Here is a 27,277-nt window from a genome sequence, read left to right as displayed (position 1 = left end):
GGTATGTATATAGATGAGGTATCAGATTACATTGATAGAGAGGGTGACAGAGGTGCTCAACTTGCAGGGTCATGGATCCCTCTGTTGTTGTATGCAAATAATATTGTATTGATAGCAGAATCACCAGATGGAATGTAGAGGCAGTTAGATGCATTACATAAATTCGCGGAGGACAGCGGACTGTCGGTAAATTTGGGTAAAACCAAAGTTATGGTGTTTAACACCACACCGCAGTGGGTTAGGAGATCCGCACCTACATTTGCATATGGCCAGGATACAGTAGAGTACACAGATGCATACACATACCTTGGTGTGGTATTTACAGGACCGAAGTTCACTCTTAAGAAAGCAGCGGATGCTAGATTGTCCAGAGCCTCTGCGGCCTTGGGAGGGTTGGAGAGGATGTGTTCACAAGTGCAGTTTCAGGAACCACGAACAAAACTTTGGCTCTTTGATACTGTGTTGGCTTCGGCTATGCTTTATGGGGTCCAGATTTGGGGACCATCTGTGGATCAGGATAATTGGAAGTCAATGGAGAGACCTTTGGTATCTATGATTTCCCGAATGATTAGAGCCAAGGCCTCTGTACCACACGCGATTACCCGAGCGGAACTAGCTACCCCTCCGATAGAAATTGAAGCTCTTACCAGATCAGTGTCCTTTATACGTGGTTTATCGGATACAAATAATGGCCAATATGCTAGATTGGCCCTCGAATCCTCTCGACAATTAGCAATGAAAGGAGATACATCATGATGGTATGCACAACTGTCCTCGTGGTTTCAGAGACACGGGTTCAATATGGAAAGATTACCCCCCTTCCAATACTCTCTTGAGGTTCCATCACTGGCAATCACACGAACGGAGATTAATAAAATCATCCGCCAGGATCTTATACAGTTGGACACTAAGAGGACATGGGTAGACCCTACACAAGAATTGGGCACGAAGATGGCCGACTACAAAGAAAACTTCCTACAGCTATCTGAAGATGGTTTTGTGATTCGCCCAAGCTACATGGATACCCACCTGTCTCATGGTTTGAGATGTGCTATTGGTCAGATTCGTACATCCTCACACCAGCTGGAAATCAAATTTGGCAGATTTAGGGGAATCCCACATGAGAACAGAATCTGCAAGTTATGCGGAATGGAGCCGGAGACAGAATTACACTACATATGCCATTGCACCGTATACTATGAGATACGTGGGCGTTTCCATTGCCTATTTAAAGAAGGCTTTGGACCTCTAGATAGAGTCATGCAATACCAAGATCAAAGGTGCTTAGGCCTGTACCTACTGGAACTACATCGGCACAGGGATAATCTAATGAGAAGACAAAGAGCACTACAGCCTCAGAGGCAGATCACAGATTTCTTCGGATCGAGAGAAGCAGGAATGGAAGGAGAAGCAAGAGGCCAGCAGCGAGCACAAAGGAGTACCCACATTCATACTAAAGGCACCCTCATTGACAGGGCGATTGAGCTTAGGAAATCGAGACGACCACAACCGAGATGTAGAAGCACACTTCACCGGTGGAGACTACAACAAAGGATTAGAATCATTCTAGCTAGACACCCAGAATGCTCCTAAGAAGTTTATCTAATACTTTGTATTGAGTTTTTTTGCATTTATTTTCACACTTTCACACTTTTCAGACATTGTAACAGATTCACCACTTTTGTATCAGTTTGGTCTCATAGGTCACTCTGGCCTTTTGAAGACGTTAATATAACATTTCATTTCTCTCTCTCTCTCTCTCTCTCTCTCTCTCTCTCTCTCTCTCTCTCTCTCTCTCTCTCTCTCTCTCATGGAAGCAGGATGAAACGGAAAGAGGGTGTTTTGGGAGAAGGGAGAGCCCGATACCGAGTTTATGGCCACTTTGTACTGCTTGGGTGTGTGAAGATCATCAATTGGTCTCGATTGTTGTCTTCGCCTTATATCTCTCTGTCTAATTTGTATTGAATTACTATTATCTTGTGCGATTAGCAGTCTATAGCTACATCTACCCTCTCCTCTCTCCGTTTTAGCTCCACTCTTAATTCTCTAATAGCAAGAGACCCGGCGTCTTCTTGGTCTCCCTTGGAGAACGACACGCTCCCACATCGCGCCTGCTAGTTACTTATTTTGGCAATTTTTGCCCACATCAAGCTTTGTAGGCGAGACGAGCGTGCCATCATGAAACACCTGACATATGTACATCGAAAATAGCCAGTTTTGAGAAAAAATGCACAAAACCTGACACATTAGTAATTTGGGCGGTGTGGACAAGCAAGGGGGTTGCTTGTAAACTGTGTTTACAGCATCCCTATGGTAGCTTTCGTACCAAATTCTTGGACTATCTGGAGCTCTCTTTCATATAGCATCTTCTCTACCTCCTTGATGTCAGATGTTGGCTGAAAATCGGTAATTTTCTCCATTTGGGGATTCACTTCATAGTCGCTCTATAAGTGTGTAGTGCAACCCCACCTCTCTTCCTTCTTGTATGTGCGCTGGTGAGGGTGTAAATTAGGGATTTCCTTTTTCAAAATGGTGTGTAAAGTTCAATATAAGAGCTCTCAAATCTCTGCAAAATCAGAATGAGGGCATATTGAAGGAGGAAGCTTGTATTTTCCTATCAATAGTTTGATGTTATAACTGTGCAATTACAGGCAAGACTATAAGATTCCATGAATAAGGTTGGGGTTTGATGAGTATTATGCTTGTGCGTGAGTTGAGCTTTCATGGCTGAACTTGAAGTGTTTTCCATCGCTCTTTTTTAGGTAATTGGTTGTGGGTTTTTGACCTTTGATCATGAACTTGCTCACAATCACAAGCAAATTCCAAGAGACGTAGAAAGAGAGTTTGTGATTTCTCTATCACGAACGCTTTGAGATTTTAAACCATCTTAGGGAGAGGGTTGGTGAATAACGTAAACTCTTTGTCATGAAGTGTTTGACTTTCATCACAAACTCACGGCTAGAGGTTTTGCATCTTCTTGGCTAGACCGTAATTTTTCCGACAATAGAGGTGTAGAGGCTCAACAATGCATGGAGTGTGCAATGAGAGTGGTGAGACTAACTAAGGACAACTTTACTAGATTGATAATAGATAGACCAATGACTCATAACACCATTATATAAACCAGATTAAAATGGCTCCATGAGCTAGCTAGGGCAAATATCTCCATAAGGAGGATAGAGTTAGGAAACTGTGGTGAGTGGTGAGCCAAGTTGGCTAGAGGCAAGGCGGATGGCCTAGCTACCATCCTTGGACTCCCGCCAAATGTTTTAGCCCAGTAGTCCAAAAAGGTCCCATGTACGGCAACCCATTGTTAGTTGGTCAATCCATTGATCCACGTCCACTAGCCTTGACTACACTCTAGTCAGGTCATCACCATGTGTTTCCTTCGAATATTAAAACCACTGTAGTCAGCCTACTAGCCTATGTCCATTAAGTCTTCTAGACCACTAGACTAGAGACTACTCCAATAGTGAGGTTTAGATTGAACACTACTAGTGCACTAGTCGGATATTAAAACCAATGTAGTCGGCCTACTAGCCTATGTCCATTAAGTCTTCTAGACCACTAGACTAGAGACGACTCCAATAGTGAGGTTTAGGTTGAACACTGCTAGCGCAATAGTCGGGGATGACATGTGGGGTCCCACACGCAAGGTAGAGCCCACCCTGCCAGACGGAGTGAGGTAGGGCCAGCAGAGAGGAGAGAAAAGGTGGAGAGAGCGAGGGAGGGGGGATGGAGGCAACGGGAGGGCAACAGAAGTGGCCAATAGCAGCGAGCATTTGATTTGGTTTCACAAAAGAAACAGTCCTAATATAGGTTTAGCATTTGGCATGTAGGGAGAGGGAGGGAGAGGTAAGGAGCCTAAGAAAATTGATCTTTGCTCATTCTTGCTTGTGATTGGTTTTTCAGGAATGTACAAGATTTGGTTTGCTCGTTGCTACAAGGTAATTATTTGTGCACTACACTCTCATCTTTTTTCACTTGTATCTCTTGAAGCTTTTGGCTTTCGTTCACAAGTTCTCATTTCCTTTGGTTGCTTGACTTGATTTGCCTCGAATAAAAATCTCACTATGTGTTTGTTTATTATTATTGTTGAAGCCCCTAAAATAGTTCTCACTATGTGTTTGTTTATTTTTATTGTTTAAGCCCCTAAAATAGTTCTTTCAAACACAATCCTTGTGCTCACGGACTCTACGTTATCTTTCTCTCATAAATATATCTACTATAACATAATATGGCGGAAGGGGGAGCCCTTTACACGTCGCAATCTGCGACCTGAAGGCTAAAGTCCAAAACGAAATAAAGAGGGAGAGAGGGGGAGAGAGAGATGCCGCCGAAGGCCGAAGGCGGCCAGCCATACTAGTATAATGAAATGGAGACCAGGTACAAGAATGAAAACTACTTCTTGTGCGGAGGCAAACCAGAAGGTCATTTAGACTTCAAAACATCCGAAAATTCTACTCATATCTTTTGAAAAGATTGTGAGAAAAAAATTTACCGTAACTCCACTCCGTGTCACTCCATCTTAGGAGGTACACAAAAAGTATTGGAAATATACCACAAATAAACACACTTACATTCAATCTTGAGTATCTTCATGGCCTTGAGAAGATTCGCTTTTGGAAAATCAGGCTTTTGCGAATCAGCATGCTTTTGCCATCAGACTTAAACTGGCCTCTTTCTAGCATGCCACTGCTTACCTAGTGCCACGTCAAAACGTGCTAGGCAAGTGGTCTCAAAATCCAGTTTCTCCTAATAGGACTGAGTCTTGAAAGGTAAACCAACGACTCGTTAAGCCCACATCTGGGTTCCCTTGCCATCAGCTGACTCCACAATATACTTATATTCAGAATGTTGCACCTAGAGTTGTAGCTCCTTGAGTAGCATGGATAAAATTGTGTGTCAAGCAAGTGTCAAATAACACTTTCAAAGGTTGTCCATTGGCACTCGAGTGCATCACTATTAATGTAGTATTTAGAAACTGATATCCTTTGTGTGCACCAGGTGATAATACTACATCTAGTAAATTTGGCACCTTCTTGGCAATAACTGCAAAGATGAAATTTGAATCAAACTGAGAATCCTCTCCCTTTTTTTTTTCTCATTCATGGGATTACGAACCAAATTAGCTGCATGCATCTTGGATTTCTTTGGGTATTTCTTAAATTTATGTTGTCCCGTACATCTATAGCATGGGCCTTCTTTCATGGCCTTCTCCCTTTGCTGTGGGGTCAAAACAGATCGATTAAAAGCTCTCACAGCCATGGGTGACACTTTGAGATTAATCCCAGAGAGAGCCTATATGCTGTGTGTTTCTTTTCCCTCTTTTCCCCATGTCTGATTAGACTATTCATTAGTTTGACTAGGCCCTATAGAATAAGAAAATCTATTCCATGAAGATCTTTGGTCAGGCACACTCTGCCCCGTCTTGCTTTGCTCGAGAACAAAAGAATGTTATATTGTCTTTTAGTGTATTACATTTTTCTTTTCACAACAATGGTGTATAGTTTCCTTTAACCCCAAAGCAAACTTGTGCACTTGCAGAAGATCAGGTATGTGCTCAAGAAATGTAAGCACTACCTCTTTGTATTTATCTACATACTCTTGCACAGTTAAACTTTATTCTGACAGGAAAAACCATGCATCTAGAGTTTTAGTGCGCTCATCAGCAGGTACAAAGTTGTTGCTAAACATAGCTATGAACTCTTTTGTAGCAGGGCTACAGTGTCACTGGCACGGGACAAACAGTTAGTTACAATTGGGCTGGAGTTCACACCGGACGGCGGACTCTCCCTGGGGCAGTGACACGTGGCGGGGATACTGGTGCTAGTCTAGCTGACACGGGGCCAGATCACCACCACCACAGCTTGGAGATAGACTTTGCTGGATTGGATATTTTGTGAGCTGTTGTTGGCTCTTTTTGGCTGTATATATCCGTAGTTGTTGGGAGTCATTATCATCATCTTCTTCTACTTTGTATGGTCGAGGACTTCCCTCTCCGATCTTTAGTCCATGCACTACACGTCTGCACCATCCCTGCACATTTGAGCCTCGAGACCCCATTGTACCCGTGAGTTCTAGGCGTGGAGCTGTGTGTGCTGCCATCCAGATTCTGTACTGGTTCATTTGAGTTAGTCGAGTCCCATGTTGTTCAAGTTCTACTATCGAGTCACTGTGTTTGTCTTGTTATTCATTGTTCCAGTGTTTTCATTCTGTTGGAGTGAGATTTCACGCACATTGCACTGAGGAGCACCCACTGTAGAGAGCACGACAAGTTGAGCTTATAGGTCGAGGAGCTACAGGTCGCCTGTGTTGGTCTGCTAGTCTCGTCTGCTCCAGTCCAGCTTGGTTTCGTCCAGCCTCCCCTCGACCAGCTCGGTCTAGTCCAGCTTAGTCCTCGACCAGCTGGTATAGTCTCTCGTCCTACTCTAGTCAGCTGGTCTAGTCTCTCGTCTTAGTCTAGTCACTCGTCCTAATCTACCTGAGTGGTCTAGTCACTCGCACTGGTCTAGTGGAGTCTGGACCAGTCAAAGCTTGGGTGGGCTTCTGATTACTGCATGACATATACGAGGCAGTTCAAAGATCGACAAAGTCCTATATTGAGCCCTCTGAAGTACTACCATAGAAAGCGCCAACCTTTTGTGCTGAGTAGAATTCCTCCACCCCAGCTACCTCTCCCCTCCCATGCATCTACCTCCACTCCCTCAACCAATTCCAAGTCACCTTCCTTAGTGTAGTTCTTACCCACTGTGTTACAACAGCCTCTTGAGCAACAGACTGAGGAGCAGATAGCCATGGAGGAGCTAACAAGCATTCTTGCTAAGGTGAACATAAAGTTTCCGACTTTCAAAGGTCTCTCCACAGAGGATGCAGATGACCATGCTAGGAGATTTGTATCCCTCTGCAGGGGTCGTGGTCTCAACAGAGAAGACCCCTACCTAGTACTCTTCCCATCAACCTTGGATGGCTTAGCAGATAAATGGTAGAGTCAATTTGCAGAGAACCACTTTACGACTTGGGCCACATTACAAAAGCACTTCTGTGAAGCTTTCAGACCAGGGGACTAAAGTAGAGCACAACTATAGCACGACAAAAAGGAAAGGTTTGGCTATTGTGTATGCTCTACAAAAATTTCATCACTATTTATTAGGGGTCCACTTCACAATTATTACTTATCACCATGCCCTGCGATATCTGCTTAATAAGCCGCAAGTTGTAGGTTGAGTGTGGTGGTGGTTACTTCTATTTCAGGAGTTTGGTTTCGAGGTGGTCCTTCGTCCGAGCAAGCATCATGTCATGGCTAGCCACTTCACAAATCAAAAGAGAGTCGAGACGGCCCAGCGTAGTTCCGTGCCAAAAGATATTGGCCCCAAAGACTGACGTCCCTTTCAGTATTTCTTTTTATATCAATCTTTGAGCAAAGTACAACCGGGCCGCGGGTGCTCGCTCTCAGACTCTGTGTCAAGATGCTCTGAGGAGTGAGCCCCCTTGGGTCACTTATAAAGGTTTTTCAAGGGTTTCTAAAAGCAAAGCCCCAAAAACATTAAACTTCAAAAGCCATGTCCCTTAAAAGCTAACACTGCCAAAAGCAAAATCGCGGAAACCTTTCCAATATTTGGTTCATCTTCTAGTCAACAGTTCGGTTCCAGCTCTTCCTGCGAGTAAAGCTTCCACTTTTCTGCACTCGTCTGTCCTTTCAGCTTTTGTCTCGTCCTGAGAGGAAAATCAATGGCCTCATGCCATCTCGAGTGAATCTCATCAATCAGGTAATTTTCAGGTGTTTCGCAAATCTCGGATCTCTGAAGTACTTCATCAATCTTTTCACACCCATGTTAACCTACAGTGAACGCTTGATTCTGCTCTGGCAAACTTTACCAAAAAAATATTCCCAACTCTTCATTCTTTTCTTCAATTCGCACACCGGACGGATTTCAACTTTTTTTTGCCTTCCCATTGAGAGGTGTTATCTCCATCAGATTCTTCAACAGAACCGATTTGTAATAGCTGGGATTCTTAATGGCTTTATGCCCTGTAAGATAGAGCGATGAAGACGGGAGCGCGCCCGATGCGCGATGTATGAAGGGTGGGAGTTTCTAGTAAGTCTGCGGTCGCGCCCCGAAGATTCTTCAATAACAGGTTCCAAAAGTGTCCAAATGCCTTGTCCGCTCTTTGATAGGACCTGTATGCTTTGAGAAAAGCACACGCCTGATGCTCTGATACCACTGTAACAAACTTGGACACCCCACGTCAAGATTCTACCGCGACACAGCAGAGATTCACTTCAAAACACTTCACAAATCAAAAGAGAGTCGACACGGCCCGGCGTAGTTCTATGGCAAGAGATATTGGCCCCAAAGATTGGCGCCCCTTTCGGTATTTCTTTTTATATTAATCTTTGAGCAAAGTACAACCGGCCCGCGGGTGCTCACTCTCAGACTCTGGGTCCAGATGCTCTAAGAAGTGATCCCCCTTGGGTCACTTATAAAAGTTTCACAAGGGTTTAAGCCATGTCTCCCAAAAGCTAGCGCTGCTAAAAGCAGTCAGCAGACAGTTTTGCCACGTTAGCAGCCAGCGCGTTTTACGGCAGTCCGTACAGCAGCCACTTCAGCATGGTCTTCGCTTCTTATTAATGACACCTAGGCCCTTCAGCAAAGGTCCATAATTTGGACATGCCACATCATCAGTTTGTGACATTTTTGATTTGCCATCTTGGCCCCTTAGCTGGCATCTTACTAGATCTTGTCTCCCCATCATGACTACACTCGACCATGAGCACACATCCTGCATCTGGCTCATTTGTGTTTTTCATTTAGTTTGTTTTCTCCTATCTTTTGCGTTTGATCGAACAATGTAATCAAAGTTTCTTCAAGAAAGGCCTACCGCTGTTCAACAGTTGTTTCTTGAGTGTCAGCATGATGTGTCTCTAGAGGCAACTGCTCTACCATCTCATGTTCCATGTCAGAGGCCATGCTAGTAAGTTCTGGTTTTTTTTTTTATACAAGCATAAAAGTCAAATTGTACCACAAAATATGTACAAACTTCTCAAACCGCACGCGTAAGTACATCAGCAGCATAACAACAAACTGGGAAGCATCTGTTTCATTATGAAATACATACATGATTCATACACAGTGCACCTATGAGCAACGAGGAAAACCCAGAAGTAACTATTGCAGCTTGCAAACCACATGATTTCCAAAAGTGCAAATTGGTAGTGCTTCAGCCTGTCTAACTGCATTTCATTGGTACTATGCAGGCATATGAACCAAACACGCTCTTGCTTGATAATGCATTGGCTACCATGGGAGCTGGATTACCATCTGCAATTGCTGTCTCTTTGCTCTATCCTCAAAGGAAAGTAGTTGCTGTTTGTGGTGATGGTGGCTTTATGATGAACTCTCAGGTGCAGTATTTCCCTTTGATGGACTGTTCTCATGAAGTTAATTGAAGTTCTTTAGTTAAAACTGGAAATGTGAAATCAAGTTGAATCCTTTTTTGAGCAGAGCCTTTTTGGGAAAAGTAACGCAAGCTCCATGTTGTTTCAAATAGGAAATGGAGACAGCAGTGCGTTTAAAGCTCAATTTGACTGTTCTTGTTCTGAATGACAATGCTTACGGGATGATCAAATGGAAACAAAACCACGAAGGTTTCAGCAAGTATGTCATTGTCATGCTGCACAAGGCGTAAATACATACGCTGGATAATTAATAGAATTAATACATTAGTCTAATGAAACCATACACTATGCCATGAACATAATTCAGCTAAGGCTAAAAGGATACCCACTTTACAGCACTTAATACATTCAGTTTTTCTTTTGTTAAAGGTCTTATTTATATCAGTTAGACATGTGCAAAATTGTTTAGGCTATTGCGGACGTATCATGATTCTCAATCATGTCTCGGTAAACTATGGTCTCCAAGATAGAGGGGATAATTTATGATCTCAAAGGCTATGTTCCATTCTTGAGCATCAGAATCAATGATGAGCTGAGGAGAGGTCAAGTCAAGCACCGGGATAGACAGGTTTGAGGTGAGGGTACGCCAGTCTAGACCAGATTCCTACCTTGAGGGCCATTATTGAGGGTAGATTTTCAAGGCGATGGATATACTCCTGCTTTGTGGATTTCCACTAGGCATTTGATACAGTTTCCAGGGCTAGAGTGCTACAGAGAAAGTATGACTTGGGAGTGCCCAGCAATATTTTTTGGGGACTACTGCATTGTATGAGATAGTTTCTCGTAGAGTAGGACTTTTGAGGGTCTATCCACACCAATTCATTCCACCATTGGGTGCAACAAGGATGTCCAATCTCTGAATTCTGGACTCACCTCTGGACAGCCTCCACGGTGAATTGATCATGATCTATAGGTCATCAGGGGATAGCGGTCGATAGCTGATCAGTTGGTAGTGATCCCTCTGTATATGCACAGGGTGTGACCATGTAGTGGAGTCTCAGCAGCATTGCCTCTGACTGCCTTGGCAAGGGTTTGTCAGAGGATTGTGCCATATAGATCAGGAATCCACCGACTTATGACTGGAGGCATGCTTATGAAGGTGGGAAATGTGCTTGGAAACAGCATATGCAAGGAGGTAATCTGTTTAATCATCTTATCTGATAATGAGTTGATCAAGAAATTGATGGTTTTTGCAGGTTTGGACTGGACTTGGCCAATCCGGACTTTGTAGCATATGCAAGGAGGTATTTATTATAATCATAATTTTTTCCTTTTTATAAGATATTGAAAATGGAGAAGTGAGGATAGAGCATGTGTGCAGCTATGGAGCTTCAGGTTATCGTGTAACAAAAGCGGAGGAATTTCTCAAACTCTTACATGAATGCTTATTTCTATCTCCACCTGGGGTTAAACTCATTGAGGTAATTTGAACTGTATACATGGTGTGCTCAGTATTTCTGATAGCATCTTCAATCAACGTACCTCAGCTAACTTTACTTTATTTTTCTCTCCTTTCATAGAATATTGAATTTTGTTTTGAGGAGGTTGTTGCATCTTCTTAGATTTTCCTAGGGGAGTTCAAGGTGCACGCACCCAAAGTTTTACTATCTTAACGCAACTCTTTGTGCAAGTATACCTCTAGTTCCATGAAATGCAATGCCCTTGAAGTGCACAAGCATGGATTAACAGAAGATAATTTTTTCAAATGCCTAAGTGCAGCCATAGCTGGGGTAGTAGCTTCAAATACGTTATCTTGAGACATAAGGAAAATAATTCTGACTTTTTTTTCCACCAAAAGAACATCCTTCTATTAGTTAACAAAACTGCCAATCGCACTACAAACTGCCCGTCAAGAGGGGGCTACATCAGCATGAGGGGAGACTCTCCCAAGAAAAAAATGAGATATGGGAGGAGGAAACAACCGCACGGTTGGCCGGTAGTGCCATCTAGGAGTCCCACGGACCATGGTGTAGAAAGGCCCTGGATGCCAAAGCTGTAGGAATGCCTCCCCACGCTCTCACATAAGGTCAGAGCTGCCCGGCAGCCTCTCAAACGCACCTCGAAGTGTATGGATCAGCTCCAGCGATATATCTCAAACAAATTCCACCGGTGGATGGGATGGGCGTCGAAGATGCAGAAACAACTAGCTCTCCATATGAGTCAGAGAGTCAGGCTGTAAATAAGCTCCCAACAAAGCTTTCTATCACTGCTCCACTCCTGAGGCGTAAGCTCTATAGCAGGCGGAAGTGTAGGCCGGCCTATCACAATCATCCTGCTAGCTGAGGACAGCTCAAAACGAAGTGTTGGGCCCGTGAGGGTGGACAAAGCAGCAGCACCCCAAGTGTACTGACTAGCTGACGACAAGGCTGGCATCAAGCGTAAAATCCGCAGCCAAACCTGTTGCACCATGGGGTTGTCCCATAGACAATGCCTCGGTGACTCAAGTGGGTGGTCGCAAGCGGCACAGCACGCCGGTGGCCACTGTAGACCAACCAACTCCCCACTGTGGTATCTCGATGAGTGACAAGCCACTGGAACATAGTAACTCTCCTCAGCTGTCTGTTGTTCCACAAGCGCTCCCAAAAGTCTGTCAGGAACTCAGCTGTGAGACCCTCCTCCTGCCACTGACTACTACCGCAAGGCGGGACTCTCTTCGAGCACCTAGTATGTGGCGCCCTTGTGGTACTGTGTACTGGAAGAAAGGGATCCCTAAGTGATCGGCTAAAGCAAAAGGGTCCAGCCAAAACCACTCCCCAGGGTCCTACTGCAGTCGTACCAAAGGGCGCTCTCCCAAGACCAAAGCTGCCACTGTCCAGTCTCAAAATTTGTCGGGTCAGGATCAAGCACACAGACCTTAAAAGAGGAGCTTCACGAACCCAAGTTGGGTGAGTTTGGGCGGCAGTGCGTGTGCATGCAGGTGGGGTGCAGAGAGACAGAGAGAGGTAGCGCTAGCAGGAAACGTTGGAGCAAAGAAGAGGCACGTAAGTTTTAGGAGGTCCAATTACTCAAGTGATGAGGTTTTGGACCATTTTATTAAAATGGGCCATTTGGACAATGTAAACACTTTAAAAATAGTCCAAGTGGCCCAAAGGCCAATAAAATGAGGTATAATGTCTGTACTGACTAAAAATGATGGGCTAAAAATATACTGAAAATATATCTGTGAAGCTCTCGAGCAGAGCTACAAAGTTGAAACGTCTGGGCATTTACCCCCAAGAACCTCCCACTTAAAGGCCTAGAGAGTCGCCTCTATGCTATATAACTCCTACTATCTATCTATAGGCAATGCTCATGTTGTGCCTAGGACAGATTTTTGGTAAGAGCATCTGCAGGGTTCTCATGCGTACTGATTTTGATCGATGAGACTAAACCATCATCAAGTATTTGTCTGATAAAGCGGTACTGCACATCAATATGTTTGGTATGCACATGAAACATGGCATTTTTAGCCAAATAGATTGCACTTTCACTATCAAAACCAAAGGCAGTCCAAGCTCACTGACGAGGCGGGCTAGCCATATGGCCTCTTTGGAAGCCTTAGTAACTGAAATATATTCAGCCTCAATAGTAGAGAGTGCAACTATCTTGTGAAGTCTAGAGTACCATGAAATAGCACCACCTGCCAGGGTGTAAATGTACCCACTAGTTGACTTGCGGGTATCAACATAACCTGCCATGTCAGAATCACAATATCCCTGCAGTTTTAATGGACCCTTTCCATAACACGGGCATTTGCTTTTGGTCCCTTTCAAGTGCCTCATTATGGACTTTACAACATCCCAATGTGCTCTGCCAGGATTAGACATAAACCTGCTCACTACTCCCACTGAATAAGCAATGTCAGGTCTAGTGGCAACTATAGCATACAGAGAGCCGCAAGCTGAAGCATAAGGCACTCCTCTCATAGCATTTGTTGCACGATCAATTTTCGGGCAATCACTTGTACTCAACTTTACATGTGGCTCTGCCCACTAATATACCTTTGGTATAAGTGGGCTCTAAAGTTTGTTGTGGGGCATGCTCATCTGGCTGCTGAGTCCCTGCTCCAAAGAAGTCAGTGATCTCCCTCTGTGAATGTCTCCCACTGCCTCGTCTTCTCAAGAGACTCTCCCTGTGTCTACATAGCTCTAGCAAGAACAACCCGAGGCATCTCTGATCCTGATATCTCATGACTCTAGCCAACGGCCAAAAGCCCTCTCTGAATAGACAATGAAAGCGCCCTCGTATCTCAATAGTATAGTGGACAATGACAATGTGATGTAACTTTGTCTCTGGCTCTATATGACACAACTGGCATATTCTGGCCTCTGCTAATACTCTCCTAAATCTTCCAGTCTCAATCTCTAGCTGATGCGATGATGTGCACATCTGACCAATAGCACATCATATCCCATAGGATAAATGAGTGTCCATATAGGCCGGTCTTCATCCTCTGTTAGTTGGAGAAGATGCTCTCTATAGAAAGCCATCTTCGTGCCCAACTCTTGTGTCGGTTGTATCCATGTGCTTCTGGTTTCTAGTTGAATCAAATTGTGACATATAAGTCTAGTGCTCTCTGCCCGTGTGAGAGAAAGGGAGGGTGCATCCAAGGAGTACTAGAATGGAGGCAATCTATCCATGTTGAAGCCATGTGACTGAAACCATGATGTCATCTGTTCATACCAGCATGTTGTGTCCCCCTGTAGTGCTAGTTGTCGGGATGACTCAAGGGCTAGCCGAGCATATCTATCTCTGGGGAGGTCCCATAAATTATGCATGAAGGATAGTGATCTAGTAATGGCCTCAACTACGCGACGGGGGATAGCTAGCTCAGCTCAAATAATCTCATGTGGCACTGAGGCCTTAGTCCGAATCAGCCGACAGATCATAGAGACTAGAGGCCTCTCCATCTTCAGTGCTACCAAATCTGCTATGGTAGTCCAGTGAGGGTTCCCAAATTTAAACACCATAAAGCATAACTGAAGCCACTAGAGTGTCAAAAAGCCATAGCTTCGTTCCAGGTTCATGAAACTGAACTTGTGAGCACATCTTTTCCAATCCTCCCAAGGCTGCATAAGCTCTCATCAATCTAGTCTTTGCTGCTCTCCTCAATGAAAAAACCAGTCCATTGAAGACTACCCCAACATAGGTGTATGCATCTGTATACTCCACCGTCTCCTAACCATATGTAAAATTGGGTGCTGACCTCCTGACCAATTGTGGTGTGGTGTCACACAACCTTGGTTTTCCCCAGGTTAACAGACAATCCACTATTGTGGGCAAATGTGTACAAAGCATCTAAATGACATTGCATTCCCTCCAAGGAGTAAGAAATCAACACAATATCATCACCATATAACAATAGTGGGATCCATGTCCCTGCCAACTATGCTCCTCTATCACCGTCCCTCTCAATGTAGTCAGCAACCTCATCCACATACATGCCAAATAGTGTAGGGGATAGCGGGCAGCCCTGTTTCACCCCAATGTTGGAGTGGGCCACATCAGAGATCCACTTTGGAGTGCATACATGCCCCACTACTGACTTGTACAGAGCCATGATCCCCCAAATCAACTCTTTGGGCACCCCCATCTCTACGCATCAATCTAGCTCTGGGTACTAAATCGAAGGCTATACAGCTGTCTCTCACTTGATCTCCCCTCCTCAATAATGGCTCTGAGTGTCAGAATATGATCAAGAGTAGAGAAACCTCTCCTGAAATCCGCCTGTCCTGCTGCCTGTATACCCTCTCTCTCTGCCCATCTACTCAATTGCTGCTCAAGGATGGATGCGTACAACCGTGCCAATGTGTGTCCAATCATGATAATGTGGTAGTTCCCACGCTCCATAGGGTCCCCTGACTTGAAGATAGGTACGATAGTAGACAAACTCCAAGTATCAGGTAGGCTCTTGCACATGGCACGGTTGAACATCACGGCTAGAAGCTCTGCAAGCATATCTTTGGCATGTATAAAATGCTTTGCTACTAGGCCATGGTGATCATATGGTCTCTTGGTTCCCATCCCGTCAATGGCTTCCTTTACCATCTCAGCGGTAAAGAAAGCACATGTGTGGACATGGCTCTAGTGGATCTGGAAGAGGTGGTTGCCCCGAGACTGTGTAGAGAGATGATGCATACTGACCCCATACCTCCATAAAAGTGATGACTAGTGGAGGAGCGTGCTCATAGAAGAGTCTCCATGCCTCACCTAAATCCTGGCTCATAAACAACTGATATAAATCCTGTTGTAGTCGAGCTAGAAACGCCCTCTTCTTCCGTCATACCAAACGCGGAGCGGCAATCCGTGACTGCTTGTGAGTAATGACTCTTAGAAGTATCTCCCGAAGTCGGGCTCTGGTCTCTCTGCACTCCTCATCATACCAGCTATTCTAGGGTATGCTCCCATAACGTCACCACTGCCCAGGCTCCATGTGTGGGTATGCCTCTGCTGGTGCATCCTATAGTATCTTTGACAAATATACGTGAGATCTCCCCTTGAGATCTTCCCTTGAGGTCTCCCCAAATCCTCTATGCATAAGCGTCTGTAGATACCATCTATGTAGACAGAATCAATCTCCGAAGTAAAAGTGTATTGGGTATGTGTAGATGTCTTTGTCAGTCGAGCTGTGCTAAACTGGAATGAGACAGTAACATAAGGAGGGTGTGATCTACTCCTACCCCAATAGGCCTAGGCCCAGCCGACTATAAAGTCTTGAATAGAGGGTAAATCTGCTGAGGCCATTCAAGATGGCGAGTCCATGTGCAGTCTCCAAATCTGTGAGATATCCACCATATCAAGTGTGCTCTTCATCCTGCGAACACCTGGCCAAGACCATATTACTGACACTCAATTCTCTCAACATTTCTTGTGAGGTATCGTAAAAAGCTGTCTGAGACTGGCCGTCCTGGCATTAAAGTCTCCCAAAAGCATTAAAGCATCCTGCCTACAAGTAGTCTCCTAATGGTATCCCGTCACTCTAGGTAATGTGCCGCCAAGAGTGATGCGTTTTCGAGTAAAAATAATATCCCTTCCCTTAAAGCTATCCTCAAAAGCGCCTACATCTAGATTCATTGATCCATTACAATTCCATGCTGTCATTTTAAGGTTGGTCCCATAGGTCTCGCACCGTCATGCAGTGCAGCTTTCCAACACCACTACCCTCCCTCCCCTATAGAAAGCAATTTTCCCTTTTTCCCCCGCCGTCTTGATCTCTGGCATCAGCTCTTGCATGTGTGCTACCTATGTTAGAGTGAGGTCATCACCCAAAAATATCGTAGTTTGCTTGAGTGTTGGTCTCTTCTTAAGTAATTCCTTCCTAGCTTCCAGTGTAGGGCAACGTATAACGAGTGCTCTTTCCTTGGGTCTTCCTTTCACAACACTTCCATTCTTGCCAACTCTCCAAGCCCCTGTGTGCGTAGGTTCAGAAATACCATGCGCTTCAAGAGCTCTTGCACCTCTTCTTCTACTTTTCAGGTGTCTTTGAGACCTGTCACACGCACATGAAGGGCTCTAGTCTTTCTCTTTTGCTCCTCCTTAATTGTCATATTGACGATAGTGGATGTCGGTGTGGCTCCAAGCATCTTATCTTTTGCTTTCTTTGCGTCGTCGATCCCCTTTTCAGCTTTATCAACCTTCTCTTGTGTTTTGAATAGGTGCTCCGCCCATGAAGGGGTTGTTCGTGTCATTTGCTCTTCCTCTTCCAATAAAGTTTTCACCTGCTCCTTTTGAGCTCCTTTATTACTGAGGGTTGGTTTTCTCCCTCCTTTGTGGCGGTATTTTTGCAAGCTGCAAGGTCTCCCTTAAATGCTCCAATCAATGCATCCTTTTCATTCATGCGTTCTTCCATTTTTTATTTCCATGATTTAAATGCATCAAGTGCATCCTCTAATCTTTTTTGCATCATACATTCCATTGCATTCACTTCTGGTCTCACAATCGTCTGCATTTCGTCTTTCAATGATGTCTACATCTTGTCACGCTTACTAAGCATCTCTTTGTCCAATTTTTTCCTCATATTTGCATACATAGCCTTTTTGTAAGTCTCCGCATTTGCATACATCTCTTTTTCAATATCACTTCTCAAAAGGCTTAGCTCCGCCTTAATCATCATTGAGAGAGAGAGAGAGAGAAATGAAATGAAATGAAATGAAATGTTATATTAACGTCTTCAAAAGGCCAAAATGACCTATGAGACCAATCAGTTACAAAATAGTGAATCTAATACCATGTCTGGGTACAAAAGAACTAGAAAAGAACTAGAAGTGGAACAAAATACTACTACTACTACTACAATCTAAAACTACGTGGGTGTAGCAGCTGATACAATAGGTACCCGGTAAACTGGATGTAACAGTGTGTGAAACAAAGATGGAAGAAATGGTGAGGATCCATCCTCATCTGCACTCTGGATGTCGAGAGAGTATGGCTCGAATCTTCTGTTGTAGTCTCCGTCGATGCTGTGTAGCTCCTCTCCTCAGTCGCGGTCGTCTGTATCTCTGTAGCTCCAATGCTCGGTCGATGAGAGTGCCAGTAGTGGTCGAATGAGTGTGGGACGAGCTCTGCAGTGGTGGCTGCTCCTCTGGCTGTCCCATATCTAGTGAAAAGAAATCTGTAATGTGTCTCTGGGACTGCCTCTCTCTAGCTCTCCCCAGTAAAGTGTCTCTATACCTGTGTAACTCAAGTAGATATAGTCCAAGACATCTCTGATCCTCATAACTCATGACCCTAGATAGAGGACCAAAACCCTCTCAGAATAAGCAGTGGAAACGCCCCCGTATCTCATAGAACACTGTGCAATGACATATGTAGTGCAACTCTGTCTCTGGCTCTCTCTGGCATAATCGGCATATCCTGCTGTCTGCTGGTATCCCTCTGAATCTACCGGTCTCAATCTCGAGCTGATGTGAGGATGTGCGTATCTGACCAATGGCACAACGCAAACCATGAGAGAGAGAGAGAGAGAGAGAGAGAGAGAGAGAGAGAGAGAGAGAAATGAAGTGAAATGTTATATTAATGTCTTCAAAAGGCGAAAATGACCTATGAGATCAAAAGGTTACATCCATGTGTGGCTTTGGGACAAATTCTAGGGAACATAAAAATAAAAATAAATGAGGGTACCTAAAGTGGGTAGGTTATGTAATCCTACCCTACATCCTCATCATCATCAGCATCACACCAAAAATTACATCCCATTGGAGTCTAATACTCTATCTGGATAGCTATCAAAATAGAAAATGAACAAAAAAATCTAAAATCTAGGTTCGTCATACATCCATAGGTGAGAGGGGTAACAGAATAAACATGGTGAACAGGGTAGGGGAGATGAGAGTACCATATACATCAGTACATCAATATACGGGAGGAGTGGGGGGGTATGGAGTAGAGGCTCGGCAGCTCATCTCAAGAGATCAAGCTTTGGTCTTTGTCGTAGGGTGTCAATGTTGTAGAGAGAGAGAGAGAGAGAGAGAGAGAGAGAGAGAGAAGTTTCTTATATACATAGGCTAAAATAGCACATGAGACTTCATCAGAAATTTAAGAACCATAGACCACAACATCCATTTTCAAGTAGACATCTATTTAGTCATTCACACTAAAAGATACATATGTCTAATGTGCAGGCCAGATCTTAGTTTCTCTAGGGTCCTGCTAGAGAAAAGGGAAAAGAGAGAAATGAAATGAAATGTTATATTAACGTCGTCAAAAGGCCAAAGTGACGTATGAGACCAGAAAGTTACAATGTGGTGGATCTGATACAAAGTCAGAGTAACAAGATGACAGAATGACAAAATGACAAAATAAAATACTATGGAATCCTAAACTGCTAGGTGTGAACTAAGCAGCTAAACAGCTAGTTGGGATAGCTAGATCACGGAAGATCCAGCATCGGTCGCTGGCAGATCTCATCAATATTCTCCATGGTCAGTAGTCTGAACGGGCGTCGTGCATGCGAGCCAAAGTGATCCGAGTCCTCTGATGCAGCCTCCGTCGATGCTGTGTAATCCTCCGCAATCGTGGGCGTCTGGATCTCCCTAGTTCAGTCGCTCGATCGATCAGCGTGCCTTTGGTGTAAGGCGAAGAGCTCTGCTATGGTAGTAACTCCTCCGGGTGTCCAGTGGTAGCTCTAAAGAAGTCTGTGATCTGTCTCTGAGACTGGCTAGTCTCTCCTCTCATCAGGCTCTCTCTGTGTCTGCGTAGCTCGAGCAGAAACAAACCCAGGCATCTTTGATCCTCGTACCCCATGACTCTAGAGAATGGTCCAAAGCCCTCTCTGAACAAGCAATGGAAGCGGCCTCGTATCTCGTAGTAGAGGGGGCAGTGGCATGTGTAGTGCAACTCTGTCTCGGGCTCGATATCACACAGGGGGCATGTCCTGGCCTCTGCTGGTACTCCGCTGTATCTCCCAGTCTCGATCCACAGCTGGTGTGAAGATGTGCGTATCTAGCCAATAGCACATCGTATCCCATGAGACAAGTGAGTGTCCATGTATCTGGGCCTCGTCACAAAACCATCCTCCGTAAGCTAGAGGAGATGCTCTCTGTAGAAATCCATCTTCGTGGCCAGCTCGTGTACTGCTGGTTGTATCCATGTCCTCTTGGTGTCTAGCTGAGTCAAGTCCTGGCGAATAAGCCTGGTGATCTCGGACTGTGTAAGAGTCAGAGGGCACATCCAGTGAGTATTGGAAGGGAGGCAATCTATCTATGCTGAACCCATGCGCCTGAAACCATGATGTCATCTCCCCATACCAACATGCTGTATCTCCCTGCATGGCTTATTGTCGAGAGGACTCAAGTGCAAGGCGTGCATATCTGTCTTTGGGAAGTTCCCACATGCGGTGTATGAAGGAGATAGATCTGGTGAGCGCCTCAACCAATAGTGGGGGGGCAGCCAGCTCTGCTCGTACAATAGCACGTGGTACTGAAGCCTTGGCTCTTATGAGCCGCGAGATCATAGAGACCAGAGGCTTCTCCATGTCCCCTCATCCATCACTACGGCCTGTCCTCCCGTGATGATCCAGTGAGGGTCCCCAAATCTCAGCTCCATAAAGCAATGTAGAAGCTACCAAAGTGTCAAAGAGCCAGAGCTTCGTCCGAGGCTCTTGAAACTGAACCTGTGAACACATCCTTTCCAATCTGCCCAATGCTGCATGGGCTCTGGTCAATCTAGTCTCTGTTGCCCTCCTCAATGAAAATGCTGGCCCACTAAAAACCACTCCAAGGTAAGTGTAAGCATCTGTATACTCCACCTTCTCTTGGCCGTATGTGAATGCGGGCGCTGACCTCCTGATCCACCGTGGGGTGGTATTAAATACCATGACCTTGGTTTTACCAAGGTTGATGGACAAACCACTTTCCTGGGCAAACCTATGCAAAGCATCCAAGTGACGCTGCATTCCCTCCGGAGAGTCAGAGATCAACACAATATCATCAGCATATAACAATAGTGGAATCCATGTCCCTGCCAGCTGTGCACCTCTATCACCATCTCTCTCAATGTAGTCAGAAACCTCATCCACATACATACCAAATAGAGTAGGAGAGAGCGGGCAGCCCTGCTTCACCCCAATAGTGGAGTAAACCGGTGTGGATAGACCCTTTGGGGTGCGTACATGCCCCACTACTGACTTGTATAATGCCATGACCCCCCAAATGAGCTCTATGGTGGGTACTCCCATCTGCTGTAATTTGCGCATCAATCTAGCTCTGGGCATTGTGTCAAATGCTTTGCGGAAATCCACAAAGCTACAATAGATCCGTCTCCCACGTGATCTGCCCTCCTCAATGATGGCTCTGAGTGTCAAGAGTAGAAAAACCCCTCCTGAAACCTGCCTGCCCGGCTGCGCGTATCCCCTCCCTCTCTGCCCATCTACTCAGCTACTGCTCAAGAATAGATGCGTACAACCGTGCCAATGTGTGTCCAATCATGATATATATATATATATATATATATATATATATATATATATATATATATATATATATAGAGAGAGAGAGAGAGAGAGAGAGAGAGAAGAAGAAGAAGAAGAGAATTTTAACGTCGTGGGACACTATCCCAAAAGACCTCAAAGATCTATCCAACGAGGAGAGTTGAACTCAATACCTGTTATTCAAGAGGGAAATGGCATAACCAATCTACCACACTCGGGAGAGAGAGAGAGAGAGAGAGAGAGAGAGAGAGAGAGAGGTATAGTTGCATCATTGCCGATTGTCGAATGGCGCATGGGGAAGCCTTAAAGCAACGAAAAAATACGCCACCACGCCATATAGTCACATCAGTTGCATCATTGTCAATTGTCCGAATGGCGCAGGAAAGTCTTAAGAAGACTCAAAGATGCACCATCGCGCCATACAACCACATCATGAAATTTAATTATATAGGCTAGAGTAGCACATGAGACTTCATCAAAAATTCAAGAACCATCCATTTCAAGTAGACATATCTATTTAATCCTTCATACTAAAAGATACATCTTCCTAATGTGCATGCAAGATCTTAGTTTCTTTGGGATCCTGTTAGAGAAAAGGGAAGAGTAATAGCACGCCCTTCCTCTAGATTTTCCACTGGAGTTGAACATTGAGCACCTAAGAAGGTCGAAAAATCGTCCATGAAGATGTGAAGATGATCCGTAAGTAAAGGACAGAATATGAGATATACTGCTCGATTGAAGGAAGGTGGAGCGTTTTTCAACCCAAACGACATTCTAGTGTAGATAAAAATACCCCAGGGAGTCACGAAAGCCGTTTTAATCTGATCACCTAGATTGATGCCCAACTGATTGTATCCACTGAACCCATCCATGAAGTTGTACAATACATGCCCTGCTACATCTTCTAGCACACGCTCAGTGAAAGGTGTGGGAAAACCATCTGAGATAGTTACCTTGTTCAGAGCGCGGTAATCTACGTACACACGGATTTTGTTGGACTGCTTCTTAGGCACTATCACCATGGGTGATAACCACTCAGAGTGCTCCACAGGTACAATGATCCCTACCTCTTGCATGTTTTGTAGCCCTGACTTGATAGCCTCTGCATACTTTGGGTTGAGCTTGTAAGCTTGGCCTCTGACAAGCTTAGCCCCTTCAACCAGAGGAATAGTATGGACACCCAATTCTGGTGGGATCCCTTCCAAATCCTTGTAGGACCAAGCAAAAACATCTTTAAAAGAGTGTATAAAAGAGACTACTTGATTGAGTAACGCGGGATGCTCCCATAACCAATCTGCTAAGAGGATGTGCTGAGGGTTGTCAGGATCGCCCAGGTTGACTTCTTTAACCGGGTCAAGAGGTGTAGTTGGAGAGGGTGCCTCATAAGATGAAGAGTGAGCTGCCTCTTGGAGCTTCGAGACATCATGGGCTGGTGTTTGATTGATTGGAAACTTCGCATACTCCTCTTGTAACCATCCTGGTGGTAGCTCCTTGAAGGGTAAGTCTTCAGACACAGCAGAGTGCTTTTGAGTGGGCGGGGCGTCAGACCCGAGAGATGTTAGAGGACGAGGTGGAACATTGGCGAACTCATGCAGAGGAGATTTCTTCCCCCTTCGGTGATGTGTTATAGGTTCACCAAGGCCGACAGCTTCCATCAGAGGAACACTAGAATCATGGTCATCAGGGACTAACACACTTGCTTCTTTGACTGGGACACTTCCTGCTGTATTACTTGGGTTACAGGCACAAGTGAGGCTTGAATAGAGACCACATAGCACGGCATCGATGTGGTAGCTTCCAACCACTACAGCAGGTCTTCATCAGACCCGTCAGGCGGGATAGGTTGCTCAGGGTCGGGGTTGGACTGTACTGACAACAAGCTGTGATGAACTACTGGATCCATACCTCCTTCGAGTCGAATTGGTTTCATGGGGGAGCCAGGAGTATGTATCCACATGGCGTCGTTTCCCCAATCAAGAAGTGCCTTAGTATGCCGCAACCATGGTCTACCAATAAGCGAAGGAAATCCTCCCTCCACCTGGGGAAGGCTGACACAACAAAATCCAAGCTAAATGTGAAGTCTTGTACCTTCAGAGGCACCTTATCTACTATGCCCACTGCATAGATTGTCCTCTGGTCCGCCAATGTAACAGTGAATGGAGTACCAATGTAACAGTGAATGGAGTAGGGCGGGTAGGCTGCAGACCTAAAGCCAACATGGTAAACTCTAGCATCAGATTGATCCCAGATCCACCATCCACTATGACGCCTGAGAATTGATGCCCAAGAATAGACACAATGAGACGAGGACTTTTGTAGTCGGTCAGGGGAGCAGCAGGATAAGAAATCATGTAAGACTCTGAAGACAGTACAGGGAGATGCCCGCCACTAGGCCCGGCACCCGGGTACAGAGACTCAATGACTGAGAGGGTGTCACTTCTGAGGGTTGCATCTAGCCGGAGCATCTCATAAAGGGACACTTGTTGAAAGGTGTTCTTCAAGATTGCTTCCGCTGTGGGCTTAGCTCCTTCAACCTGGGCTTCCTCTAGAACTTTGACCTGTTCCAAGTCAGCCACTTCTGCTAAGAAGGCTCCATCAATGTCCAAAAGCATAGAGATTGACCTACTCTTAGCACCAATGAAGGGTTCGTCAGTTTGGTCAGGTTGTGGAAGTGATGGACGAGATAGACCTGTTGGCAAGTTGAGACCCGGAGCTGCTCTTTGTGCCCGAGTGAGTACGCCAGCATGCTCCGCCACTTGTTGTGGCCGAACTGTATGAGGAGCAGGTGATGGCTGAGGGGTGGTGTTCACTGTGATCAGATTGATCTTCGAGAATGTGAATTCTTGTTGGTTTTGAATTGGGCATGAAGATGAGGATGCCCTTTGCTTGGGACAATCCTTATTGTAGTGGTCTTTAGACTCCGGACAATGTCTGCAAGGAGGAGACCCTTCAGGTGAAGGATTCTTACTTTGGTAATGCCCATATTCTCCACATTTGCAGCATAAGATGGGCCTATTAGACGGACGAAACGGGGGACGAGGTGGTTTCTGCTCTTGTTGCTGCCCGGAGTTGGAGGCTGAGGTGTAGAAGCTCTGAGGGGCTGAAGAAGCATGGGTATAAAAATTATGAGACGGAAACGTACTTGACATACCTTGGACAGTAGGGGTATTGAGCAAAGGTGTCGAGTAATCTTGATGGCCATAGGGGGAAACCATATTGGATGTTGGAGCTAGCCCTTGTTGGAGAGAAGGACATAGACTTTGTTGGATTTTCCACAATCCCTTGATATAGTAGCAATCCTTGTCTTCATGCCCAGACTTTTCGCAAAAGTGGCAATAAGCACAAAGGGGACAGTCCTGTGGAGGGTGTCCTAGAGAGCGACACGAGCTGCACCATACCATAGCCTTAGTCTCCTGCTGAGACCTAAGCTCTTCTAGCTCTCTCTTGATTTGATCCAAAGCCTCCTGATGTAGGGGCTTCTCCTGTCTGAGAGAGATTGATTTCTCCTCTTGAAGAGCTCGTTGTAACTTTAGGGCTTCTAGTTACCTGCATAAAGAAGTTAACGGATCAAAAGGACTTTCTGAAAACACTGAGGGGGTCTCTACCTGAGGGGCGTTGGGGAACAGCTTACTAGCTCCCTCTATCCTAGTAGCAGCCGCGACAAACTCCTCCAGAGTGGCGGCAGGTCGGAGACTCTCTCGGAGTTTTTGCTGGGAGTTTTGGGAAGAGCCTTCTCCACCCACTTCTTAACCATAAATTCCCCTGGTTGTTGAGGAAGCTTGGCAACCAGAGACTTGGTTTTAGTCATGAGTTCTGCAAAAGTCTCCTCTAGCTGGAGGACCATGTCGGCCAACTCGTCCAAAACCTTTTCTTGGTAGTCACTCGGCCTGAATGCTGCACAGAACTGTTGTCTTAGAGTTGCCCAAGTTGCAAAATGGTTCTTTGCAAACTGACTGTACCATTTATCTGCTAAGCCATCCAAGGTAGATGGAAAGAGTACCATATAAGCATCTTCTCTATTAAGACCACCACCTCTACAGAGAGATACAAACATCCTTGCATGGTCGTCTACATCTTCTGAGGAGAGTCTCTTGAAGGTAGGAAACTTGATGTTTACCTTGGCCAAAACACTGGTCAATGCCTCCATGGCTGCTTGCTCAGGAGCCCGTTGCTCAATAGCTTGTTGTAACAAAATGGGAGAGAGCTTTACTAGGGAAGGTGACCTGGAAGATGTAGAACCGGACGGAGGGATGGATGATGCCGTATGGGGAGGTATGGGTGATGAGGTTGGTGGACAAGGGTTGACGTCTTCTGTTGTAGTGCTTCAGAGGACTCAGTAGTGTGCTTTGACGCTCTAATGACCGCCTTGTATGTGTCATGCAGTGACCACAAACCCAACCAAACTTTGGCAAACGAAGACCTTTCACTGCCTGAATGAACACAGGTCTAGACTCTCTAAACCAGGGTACGTGACTAGACCACCTGGTTCAAGACCAGGGCAAGTGATTAGACCACCTAGCTGGACCAGGGACAAGGAAGGCTAGACAAGGGACAAGGACTTGGATGGACGAGGGCGAGAGAGGACAAGACGAGAAGGGCGAGAGACTAGGTCACCTAGAGTAAGCTGTCTAGGACCATACCAGCAGGCTAGCACTGAGCAAGGCGAAGTAGGCGAGGCTAGGTAAAAACCCAGCTAGCTCCTCGCTTTGCACCTCAACAGAGTGAGACTTCAGTTGAGGTCCCACCGAGCGTGCCAAAAATGAGCACATGTAGCGCGGATAGTGTGTCGTGCTCTCTACAGTGGGTGCTCCTCAGTGCAATATGCGTGATATCTCACTCAAAACAGAATGAAAACAAAGGGAACAATACATAACAATTGATCAACACAGAGACACAACAGTAGACCAGAACATATGCACTCGACTATCTCAAAGAACTGATACAGACTCTGGCATGGCAGCACACTCAGCTCCAGCGTAGAACTCACAGGTACAATGGATTTGTCGAGGCTCAGATGTGCAGGGATGGTGCAGACGTGCTGTGTGTATAGACTCGCTACTCTAGACGACCACGCTGAACCATATATGAAGAAGAAGATAAGTCATGACCCAACCGCTACTACTCATATGTACAACCATAAAGAGCCACCAACGGCTCATAAATGTCAGCATCTAAGTCTATCTCCACTGAGTGGTGGTGGTGACCTGGCCACGATGTCCACTAGACCACCGTATCCCTGCCAAGTGTCACTGCCCAGTGAGTGTCCAGTGTAAACCATACCAGACCAAAGACAAACTGTACTAACTCTGTCCTGTGAAAGTGACACTGTAGCCTGCTACAAACATAACCTAGTTAGGTTTCCTTTGTGATCTAGTTAGGCTATGAATTAATGAGGTCTTTGTCCAGGTAGTCTCAGCCAGGTGGTGGTAGTTAGCGCACTTACTTAATCAATTATTCAAGTTAGCCTAACTAGCAGAACTAACTTGTCTAAATATTAGTTCTAATTTCAATTTTAGGGTCATGTGCCTATAGCATAGTTTATTTTTTCAAGAAAAACCAGATTCAAGTATTTATAGGCATGGAGTGTCTATCTCAGTGAATCTGTAAAGAGAGAGGGAGAGAGAGAGAGAAGTATAGTTGCATTATTTCCAGTTGTCCGAATGGCACGCGGGGAGGTTTTAAAGATACTTGGAAATATGTCAGCGCGCCATACAGCCACATCCTGAGAATTTATGACAGTTATGAGAGAGAGAGAGAGAGAGAGAGAGAGAGAGAGAGAGAGAAATGGAGAGGGTAGAAGTAATGAGAGTCTTCATTGTGATGGTTTAGAGAGAGAGAGAAAGAGAGAAAGAATCCCTGAGATACCTGAGCAGAGTCATGTACCAGCACCAGGAGATCCAGCATTCCAGAGA

The 27,277-nt window shown here is 45.2% G+C and overlaps 1 protein-coding gene across 1 annotated transcript in view; it reads left to right on the top strand.

The window, feature by feature from the left end:
- Positions 1 to 27,277, top strand: part of LOC147429604 (uncharacterized) — a 256,363-nt gene that overhangs the window by 157,463 nt on the left and 71,623 nt on the right. Inside the window, exons 11-15 of the mRNA XM_086495869.1 lie at positions 3,913 to 3,947; positions 9,260 to 9,406; positions 9,553 to 9,659; positions 10,657 to 10,704; positions 10,782 to 10,881. Coding sequence (XP_086351995.1) covers positions 3,913 to 3,947; positions 9,260 to 9,406; positions 9,553 to 9,659; positions 10,657 to 10,704; positions 10,782 to 10,881 — 437 coding nt within the window. The remainder of the gene's footprint in view (positions 1 to 3,912; positions 3,948 to 9,259; positions 9,407 to 9,552; positions 9,660 to 10,656; positions 10,705 to 10,781; positions 10,882 to 27,277) is intronic.

Source organism: Adiantum capillus-veneris, chromosome 22 (genome assembly GCF_014529385.1).
Source record: "Adiantum capillus-veneris isolate H3 chromosome 22, ASM1452938v2, whole genome shotgun sequence".
Taxonomy (NCBI): domain Eukaryota; kingdom Viridiplantae; phylum Streptophyta; class Polypodiopsida; order Polypodiales; family Pteridaceae; genus Adiantum; species Adiantum capillus-veneris.
This window is presented reverse-complemented; position numbering and strand designations above follow the sequence as displayed.